General features: G+C 46.3%; 1 protein-coding gene across 1 annotated transcript; it reads right to left on the bottom strand.

The window, feature by feature from the left end:
* Positions 1-4032: 4032 nt before the first annotated feature.
* LOC118975527 (40S ribosomal protein S4, X isoform-like) lies at positions 4033-10443 on the bottom strand. Its single transcript, XM_037029504.1, has 2 exons — positions 10344-10443; positions 4033-5433 (listed from the first exon to the last, which is right to left on the bottom strand). The coding sequence occupies exon 2, from the start codon at positions 5395-5397 to the stop codon at positions 4606-4608; it is 792 nt and encodes a 263-aa protein (XP_036885399.1). The 5' UTR covers positions 5398-5433; positions 10344-10443; the 3' UTR covers positions 4033-4605.
* Positions 10444-10474: the final 31 nt, after the last annotated feature.

The following is a 10474-nucleotide window of genomic DNA, read 5'->3' as shown; positions in this document are numbered from 1 at the left end:
GGGAAACTCTCTTCCCGGCAATCCTCGGGGGAGGTCCCACTCAGAACCAGGCTTGGTCTAGATAAGAGGGACCTTGTCCCTGGCTCTTTCCAGGGGCTGCTGCCCTGTCCGAGTCAGCTGACCCGGCCCCTGGGCACCTCGGCCGGCGGGCTGCCGCTGCCATCTTGCTTCCTTAGCTGTGTCCACTTTGCCTTGACTCTGGCCCAGGCTGTGACTCATGTATTTAGCACTGACCTTGGCGACCATGTTTTTCACGAATGGGGTCACCTGCCTTGCTTGCACCTTCAATCTGGTGCTGCCTACATCACCGGTAGACATGTGGTTATGCATGAGCCCAGGTCACCGAGGAAGGAAAAAACAAAATTCTCTCCTACTTGATGAAATACCTGATTACCTGACGCTTTGCATAAAGAAAAATTTGCTTCAGAAAACAAATCGTATATACATACCTTTTAAAAAGGAGACTATCTGCTCAACCTCATTTGAGAATTTTTCTTTAATCTCCATTGTTCAGGCTAATGATGCAGTTTGTGAATTAACCAGATCTGTTCCTTTATCTTATTTTTGCCATCTGTTTTGCTTCTCTGTTACTTAGAAAGGGCTTTAATAGCATTTTCACCAGTGAGTAAAGGAACAAAAAAATGACATTTAAAAATAAAAATTTGGGGTTTTTTTTCCCCACCACTAGCTTACCTGGTAAAAGCACGACTTTAATCAGGAGTGACGTAGGTATGCTCTAAAAATGGCAGACTAGTGGATGGGGACAGACTCTTTCACTGAGAACATTTAGAAAGGCTGCAGAGAAGACTGGTTTGTGTGAGGGCTTTGGGGGAACCAACACAGCACAGAATTAAGTACGCCCAAGGCTGTGCATCCCGCTTTGGGTCTCCTCTTCTCCCGTGGCGTCTGCTTGTCCCTGAAAAAGCAACTGAAGGACGGAGAAGCTGAGCAGGTGCTCAGATGACCTTGAGAGGGGGAACCTACAAGGAAGGAGAGCTCTGGGGGTGGGCGGGGAACACACTCTGGAATGGGAAGTTCAAGGGCCCGACCCTAGGAATGAGGACAGGAAGTACAGCTTCCAGTCATCGCAAGGCGCATATAGAGCGGCCTCACCTGGGACTGCTAGTGCCCCTCGACGCCTGCCAAAGGCAAATGTAAGTGACTCTCTAGCAAAACAGAGCGTGAGTATGTTCTATTCATATTCTCCAGTAACTGATACGCAATGTGTGGCACACAATAAAAAATAAACTTACGAGAAACCAAGGCAGCTGAAACCCAGGGAAACAACAGACAATAGAAACAGACCCATAAGGGATCAAAATAATTAAGTCTTTAAAAATATATATATATAAATATATATGTATTTATATATATTATATACATATATATTATATTTATATATATTAGAATATATATATATTATTTTCTAATTCTGGTTTCACAAGCCTGTTTTAGAAATTTTTTTAGAAAGAGGGGAAGGAGAAACATCAAAGTGTGGTTGCCTCTCACACACCACCTACTGGGGGACCTGGCCCTCAACCCAGACATGTGCCCTGACTGGGAATTGAACCAACAACCTTCTGGTTCACAACCTGGCACTCAATCCATTGAGACGCACCAGCCAGGGGAAGATAACGAGAGCACTTACTCGAAAGTGTAAAAATAACTGTGCTGAATGTTTCTAGAAATTAAAGACTCTAGGACTCAGCAAAGAATCGGAAACTATGAAACAAAAGTAACTTCAAATAGGAGTAACAATAACCAAAACTAAGAGTTCAATATGAGTTTCATCTCATATTAGACTTCTGGAGAATAAATCACAAGACTGGCTAGGAAAAAACACCTAGCGTGAAGCACTGAGACACCAAAGGATGGAGACGGTGGAAGAGAGAGAAACAGATGTCGGGCAACTAAATTTCATGGAAGTGAAGTTCTGAATGAGAGGAAAGGGAATAGAGATGAAGCAGTATTTGAAGAGACAATGGTTGAGAATTTTCCAAAACCGATGAAAGATATCAACTGCAGATACAAGCAGATTTATGAGCGCCAAGCAAGATAATAACAAAGAAAAAAATCCTTACATATAACACAGTAGAACTTACAAAAACCAAAGACAAAAACATTAAGTCCAGCCAGAGGAAAAAGGCTTTCCAAAGGGCAACTATAAGATGAATAGCAGAGTTCTCTATTGAAATTCAGAAGTACTTCGAAGTGGTCAGAACAATGAATTAGAAACTACACGATAAAATACCTTTATTACTTCACTCGACCAGGAGGTACTGTGCACCCATGGTGTGCCAGGTACCGTTAGACAGCGGGCAAAGAGCAAGGAAAAGCTGCTGTACTTAACTCAAACAGCTCAATAAAGGTGCTCAACCTTTTCTTCGACAGCCTTACTACACTTGAGTTACATACTCTCATTAAGCAGGTCCCTTAGGTGCTCCTTGAAGATGGGAGTAGAGGGCACACACCAGAATGCGAAGGCACCTGTGGTTTCAAGCCTCCCAAATGATACAGTCCTCTCTCCTCACCCTGCTGCAGGGCTTGAGAATTACCGGTTTATTGAGAGAGAAAATGCAAACATTTGTACTATAGTATAGGAAAGCCATAAGCAATTAAATTCACTCACTCAACATTGTGTTGTGATTAACAATGAAGCCTGGTCCCTAACGGCATGATCCTTACAGTCACGAGGAGAGAGCGCCTGAGACTAGTCTTTAGCCTTTAAAAATAGGAAATTTTGAATACTTCATGATGCCATTTATGTGAAGTATCTAAGACCGTCACACTTTAGCCTGGTAGCTGGCTTGGTTGGAGCGTCATTCTGATGCACTGGCTTGTGGGTTCTAGTTCAGTGCATGGAAGGGTGGAGCAACAACTCAATGTTTCTCTCTCACCCTCCTCACATCTAAAATCAAAAAAAACTTTAGCCCTGGTTGGCGTAGCTCAGTGGATTGAGGGTGGGCTGCTAACCAAAGGGTCACTGGTTCGACTCCCAGTCTAGGACACATGCCTGAGTTGCAAGTGAGGCGCCCTCTTTCTCCCTCCCTTTACCTCTCTCTAAAACCTAAAAAAAATTTTTTTTAAGTACCTAAAATAGTCAAACTCATACAATGGAAAAGTAGAATAATGGTAGTGGACAGAGGCTGTGGGGATGGAGAAGTGGCAGTTTTTAATCAATAGGCATAATGTGTTAATTATGCAGGATGAACATATTCCAGAGCTCCATTTGATATTGTTCCTACAGTTATTCAGTCTGTACTTAATAAAAAAACCCAGCAAGCAGTTTAATAAGCAGCGGAACTGACAACACTCTCTTGCTGTGTTTCTTGACTCACAATTCCAACCCATGCCACCTCACTTCCCAATGCCGACTGACAGCTTTTCAATGTATGTTTTGGGTTGATGCCTAAGGACATTTATAAACAGTTCAGGGCTAAGCACACGCTATTCAGCTATTCCCAGAATTCTGTGCTCTTCAATTATTTACCCCTTACAAATGCTAAGGTCAGAAATGAAGGCAGATCTTTCACCCTGACATGTGAGAATGAGCAGGGACAAGCTTCCTAATTTTGTACATTATTTAAACAAGGCAAAGAACAATCCTTTGCCCCTAGCAGTTAAAAGTAAATTTGTAGGTTAAGATGAACTTATAATGTATAGGAGATACTTTATTCTTTCAACATGAGAGTTATTGAGATTTTTAAAACAAAACTAGTGTGGCCCAACAGACTGCAAACCAAAGGGTTGCCGGTTCAATCCCCAGTCAGGGCAGAAGCACGGGTTGTGGGCAAGGCCCCCAGTTGGACCATGAGAGGCAACCACACGCTGGTCTTTCTCTCCTTTTTTAAAAATAAAAAAAGTAAAATCTTAAAAAAAAAAACACACACAACAAAGCTAGTAAAGATACTGTGGCATTTGCCACACTTTACCCCCCATTTTAGTTTCAATATAAAAGGTGATAAAGCATACTAACTTACCAGTTTAAATAGCGTATTTTTATCCACAAACCTCTCATCTTTGCACACACACATTTTTAACAAGCTTTATTTTTAAAAATAATTTTACATTACAGAAAAATTAGTAAGACAGTAGAGTTTCCATGTATCTGGAACCAGCCTCACCAATTAGGAACATCTTACGTTGGTATGGTGAACTTGCTACATTTAATAAACCAATATTAATACATCATTAACTAAAATCTATATTAAAATTTCAATTGCAATTACATAAACATTCAAAACAAAACTACTTATTTGGCAGGAAACCTACAAACACATGTAGAACACCGTCTATACAACCGTGAGAGAGTAAGAAATGTGACCAAAGGGGGGTAAACAAGTGAAAGGGGCCCTGCAGGGCGCCGAGAGCTGTCGCACGTCTGGTGACCCATGCTGGGACACACGGACAAAGAGGCTGGAGTGAGAGTGATGCTGGAGGAGGGGACTGTCATTCCCATTTAGCTGTTCAGTCCCAAAGGAAAGGGCATGAAACATAGGTTATGCATTATTAACGTCTTCGTGAACACGTCAGTCCGCCCATCACCTTCTTTTCATGCCGTTATCTTCACCTGTGCACAGATTCTTCTAGAAGAGCCACCTAGGCTCACTTCGCCCACTGTTTGGCCGCCAGCCTCTTATCTCTCTCTTCAGCGATGGTGAGGCGGATGCCCTTCCCACGGGGAAGGGAAATCCACGCTTTGTTGCCTTTGCCGATAACGAAAATGTTGGAGAGCCGGGTGGCAAAGCTGTTGCCGTTGGCATCTTTCACGTGCACGACATCACAAGAACCGGGGTGTTTCTCTCTGTTGGTGATCACGCCGATTCTTCCCAGGTTAGCACCGCCGGTCACCATGCACAGGTTACCAGTGTCAAACTTGATGAAATCAGTAATTTTGCCAGTCTCCAAATTAATCTGAATGGTGTCGTTGACCTTGATGAGGGGGTCAGGGTAGCGGATGGTGCGAGCGTCATGGGTCACCAGGTGAGGGATTCCTTTGGTGCCCACGAAGGTCTTCCTCACTTTGCACAACTTGTACTTGGCCTCCTCAGGGGTGATCCGATGGACAGCAAAGCGACCCTTGGTGTCATAGACCAGACGGAAATTCTCTCCGGTCTTGTCGATGCTGATGACATCCATGAAGCCCGCGGGGTAGGTGACATCGGTGCGGACCTTGCCGTCGATCTTGACGAAGCGCTGCATGCAGATCTTCTTCACCTCGTCGCCCGTGAGCGCGTACTTCAGCCTGTTCCTCAGGAAGATGATGAGGGGGAGGCACTCCCTCAGCTTGTGGGGGCCGGCGGACGGCCGGGGAGCGAACACGCCGGTCAGCTTGTCCAGCATCCAATGCTTCGGGGCCGCCACACGCTTCAGGTGCTTCTTGGGACCACGAGCCATGGCTGCACCGGGCACGGAAGGAGGACCCTCTTCTTGCTTGAAGGGGGGAAAAATCACAGAGGGGTCAAATATAGGGTGGCAGAAGGGGACCAGACTGTGGGGGACGAGCGCCCAGTAAATGCACAAATGATGGACTACAAAATCGGACACCTACACTGTTATTAACCCATGTTACTCAATAAACTTCACTTTTAAAAAGAGTCCAGTAGCACAGACTCTAGAGTTGTAAAACGCTTTAGATCTCTGCAGCTTCTGGGAGCACCGGAATGTGTCAGGAAGAGCACAGGGAGACCTGCGTTCTCATTAGCTGGAGGAGCGAACCATCGCTAAACCTCTGGGCCTCCAGCTCTCCCCTGTGAGAGGGGGTAGCGCGAACAGCCTTCGGGCTGGAAGACAAACACACAGAATAAGCAGCACAGTGTCTGGAACGGAGCTGACCTCCAACAAGTGGAGCCAGCATCTAATCCAGGCGCCTCACCGGAGAGGAAGCGATGGAGGCTGCCATCGCATGGAAGTCAGGCACACAGCCAGGACCAGAGGCAGAGTTAACGATGGTCTTTAAATCTCCATATTTAAAACCCATGTCAATGGATTTAAGGGCATATACCTAGAGGTGGAATGTAGACATGACTTCGGGATTAATTCCTAGAAGTAGGATTGACTTGTCAAAAAGTTAAATGTAGCCCTGGCGGCTGTAGCTCAGTGGATTGAGCGCGGGCCTGCGAACCAGAGGATTGTGGTTCGATTCCCAGTCAGGGCACATGCCTGGGTTGCAGGCCAGGTCCCGGCAGGGGACACACGATATGCATTGTGTCTCCTCAGCAAAGGCAACCGTACATTGGTGTTTCTCTCCCTCTCTCCTTCCCTTCCCCTCTAAAGATAAGTAAATAAAATATATAAAAAAAAAAAGTTAAATGTATAGTTTTGTTAGAGACCACCGAAGTCCCCTCCAAAGTGACAGGACATGTTTGCACTTCTACCAGCAACTGGTGACAGCGCCTTGCGCGTTCTTTGAAAGACAAGCGCCGTCTCCAGAGCACTGAAGGCGGTAACTGCAAAGCCAGGCTGTGCGAGACGGCCATGCAAACAGGCGCTCACCTGATGGACCAGAAGGCCAGTTCACCCGAGGGTGGGGACCAAGGAGCCCATCCAGCACAGGCACTACTCACCTGTAAAGCCTTCTTTCTAAAATACCGGTTTCTTCGTAAGGAAGATTTACTTTGTACAGAAGTGCGTACACAGGGTGACCCAGAAATGTGGCCCTGTACCCACGTGTCCTCGCTGGGGAGGGCCTAATGAGGCAGAGGTTGACTCCACAGCATCCGCCCCCACTTCTCCTAACGACCTCCCTTTGTTGTGGTCATTCATTTACTGTTATCTGCCCCTTTCCACAGAGCCTATAATCTTTGAGAGAACACACCTCCACCGGAGGGCAGGGCAGCGGCTCACCCACCCAGTCTTAATCCCCGATGTTCCGAGTTTCAGGTATGGACACACAGGTGGAGAATAAGAATCTAAGCAGAGAAAAAAGGAATTTGGTACCGTGTGACTGAGCCTCTCAATTAACCCTTGAAGTCTGTCGACTCCTGGACTTGCAGCTGTGTGGCCCAGTTAGTTCATTATTTACATCAGTGAAAGCTGTGTGTTCTGTGACTTGCAGCCAAAAAATATTCTAATCTACGCAACGAGAAACATTAGTATAACCTGCAAGGCACATTTCATAAGCCCGTACAACTCTCTAAGCTTTTTAAAGAATGGGTGAAAATTTCTTTGCATGGAAACTTTTTCATTCCAGAAAACTGTATGCTCTGATATTAATGGTCAGTGCTACCAGTTTAAATTCTTACCATTTAGAATGGGCATTATTAATTATTAGTACCAGGTTTAAATTTCTAGTTCCTCAAATCATGAAAGTTACATCCAAACCTTTATTTAAAAAGCTTAACTAGGAGGGAAATGCAGACAACTATAATTGAACAACAATAAAATAATTTAAGAAAAGAAACAAAGACCTGGCTGGTGTAGCTCAGTGGATTGAGCTCAGGCCTGCGAACCACATGATCGCGGTTCTATTCCCATTCAGGGCACATGCCTGGGTTGCAGGCCAGTTCCCAGCAGGGGATGCACCAGAGGCAACCATACATTGATATTTCTCTCCCTCTCTCCTTCCCTTCCCCTCTAAAGATAAATAAATAAAATATTTTTAAAAAAGAAAAGAAACAAAGAAAGCTTAACTGGGCATAAAGTTTTCGGTTCAGAAGGAAAAACACATTCACCTATTCTGGCTGCGCTCCGGCACCATCCCGAATCCCAGTCTTTCTGCCTCTCTGAGCAGCTGCTCTGTTCACTCAGGTTTCATCTACCCCGTTACAGACGTTTCGGTGGGTTACCAAGAACTGCAGGGGGTCCGTGAGCTGACACGTCGGCCTTACTCGAAGCAACAGCAGCATCTCCTTGCAGTGGTTACCCAAGGGCCAGTAACCACAGGGCAAGGGGAAAGGTGTCAGGTAACACTTGAACCTGGAGTGAGTTGCATTACCAAAGGGGAGACTTCAGCTTAGGGAACCCAAATCTTTTTTTTTCCTTAAGATTTTATCTATCTTTAGAGGGGATGAGGAGAGAGGGAGAGAAATGTCAATGTATGGTTGCCTCTCATGAATCCCCTGCTGGGAACTGGCCTGCAACCCAGGCATGTGCCCTGACTGGGAATCGAACCGCAATACTCTGGTTCGCAGGCCTGTGCTCAATCCACTGAGCTACACCGGCCAGGCCAAATCTTTTATAATGGGCAGGAGTCATGGTTTTGCTTTGTTCACTGAACAACTCTGACAGCTTGTAGAATGAGAGAGAGAGAGAGAGAGACAGACACACAGACAGACAGACACTTAATCCAGGACCCCAGTTCAAAAAGAATTTTACCTTAAACCATCACTATCAATACCATCAGAGTTGGACTGATATTTGTGGACTTGCTTAGCCTAGCAAACAATGTAATCCGGCACACTTTCAGTATTTCTCTTTACAGATTCAGAATCCTGCTTCTGGGTGTTGGAGCGGGCGGGAGAAGGCAGGGAGTGTTGGTGGTCGGGGTGTGTGAGCTGGTCCCCCCCCTTCCCATCACAATTCCCTGCCCTACACCTGGTGACCTGTCAGTCATGCCTCCCCTGCCGTTCCTTTCGCCCTTTCCAAGTGCCTTTCCCTCCTTGAAAGGGGCTGCAATAAAAATGGTTCTCCATCTCCTTTTCTCGTATCTTAACACGTGGAGAAATTTCACCCCCTTTATGGTTAGCCCTCCTGGATAACGACGCCACAGGCTCATCTCTTACCCAGGCCCCGATCGCTGCCATCATGGCGAACAGGAGACAGACATTAAGTATTTATTTGTCTCTTCAGCAATATGCTAAGTGATGACCTAAGAAATACAGGAAGGTAGGAAAGGAATCCCTATGGCGCGCTAGGTGCTGTGCCAGCTGTTTTAAGTACATTATTTCACTTTGTCATTACAGCACTTTGTTAGTAAAGGTCCAGGGTGGTAAATAACCTGTACCATGGTAACAAGGGACAGCACCAGGATGAAAATTCTAGCAGTTTCTGACCTCAATATCCACAGTGAGCTCAGAAAATTCACCTTGTAATTCAGGGGGATGGTAACTCAGGTGGGAAAACGCGTTACAGTGAAAACCCTGTACAGACACTGTGCAGCGTATTAAATGTTGACTGCAGACAACGCGGCAGCAGGAACCCCTCCCCTGCAATTAAAATGATGGCTGTTATCCTCTACAGCAGAAGAGTACTTCAATTTCAGGGAACCCACTGCTCCAGAATGGGCCAAAAATCCTCTCTAAGGACGGTAACACGCGTGGGGGGGGGGTCCTTTCACAGAAGGGCTCCAATGCTTGGGTTTCTCCTACCTGACTTCTCCTTCGGAGGAAAAGTGGACGCCCTCGGCCTAAAACCCCTCAGCTTTGTGAGCTCCCTGCCCCGGACTCACGGGCGCCCTGTCTTTGCTCAGAGTGAACCAGAGGCTAAAGCCGCTTCTTAGACCTCCCCTCCCCCACCTCTCCAGCAGCCCGGAGTCACGGTCCTTACCCATGAAGCCTCCCGGCTCTTCCTATCCACACTCAAACAGGCCTCAGGCTTCGCCTTCTGAAAAGACCCTCGTTCCATGTATTTTTCTAGAACCTATGTTACCTCCTTCCTTCAGAGCCGCGCGCGCACGTGTTTAAGAAACTGTATATTCGTCGTCTTTGCTATTTTTCATTAAGGTGTCGATCCGCTACAATCCGGTCAACATGGTCACCTGGGCCCAATTTATGTCTCCATTTCTTCCGCCCTAAAACGCGGTTCGTAGCCGTGCCCGCCTCACAGGCCTTCGGGGATTCAATGGGTTATTGCACACACACCCCCTGGGCCGGGCCCGGCGGATACTCAACACTGTGGGTGTTAGCGACCATTGCCATTATTATAGTCGTTATTTCTTATTTACACCCCGGCAAGTGTACGGAAAAGACGACAGACGCAGCCGTTGAAAAGCGCGTTTTTTAAAAACCACATTCCAGTAAATCCACTCAACTCCACTCGGGTCCATCTCTCCCTCGTCGTCGTATTCCCAGACCTTGGCGCAAGGCCTGGCCTATGGTACTCAGCACCCGTCTAGCTTTTTCTATCTACGCGTCTATTTAACACCTATCTTAACGAGTGGACACTTGATAACCAACAGTAACAGAACTCCTCTACCTCTGGAAAAAAAACTAGATTAACACGCAGGCTCCGTATATTTTAGACATACTTTTAAGTGTACCGTAGTTTTTCTTTTTGTCAGAATTCACCACGACTCGCACATTCGGCCAGAGGCCTTAAGCCCAAGAACAGACCGGAAAAACGCCTGCCTACTCATTAAAACTTTTGCTAAGAGTAAGAACATGAAAACACGCTTTAAGTTTTACCTAATAAACACGAAACGAAGCTTGTGAACAGACGATAATCACGCGCCGCGTCTCGCTCCGCGATGGCGTCTGGCGTCTTTAGATTCCACGCCCTGCTGCGCATGCCTGCCTCCTGCGCATGCCCAGACCTG

This window comes from Sturnira hondurensis, unplaced genomic scaffold (assembly GCF_014824575.4).
Source record: "Sturnira hondurensis isolate 20B ecotype Veracruz unplaced genomic scaffold, ASM1482457v3 Scaffold0020309, whole genome shotgun sequence".
In the NCBI taxonomy this organism is placed as follows: domain Eukaryota; kingdom Metazoa; phylum Chordata; class Mammalia; order Chiroptera; family Phyllostomidae; genus Sturnira; species Sturnira hondurensis.
Note: the sequence above shows the minus strand (reverse complement) of the source record. Positions and strands in the feature narration are given on the sequence as shown.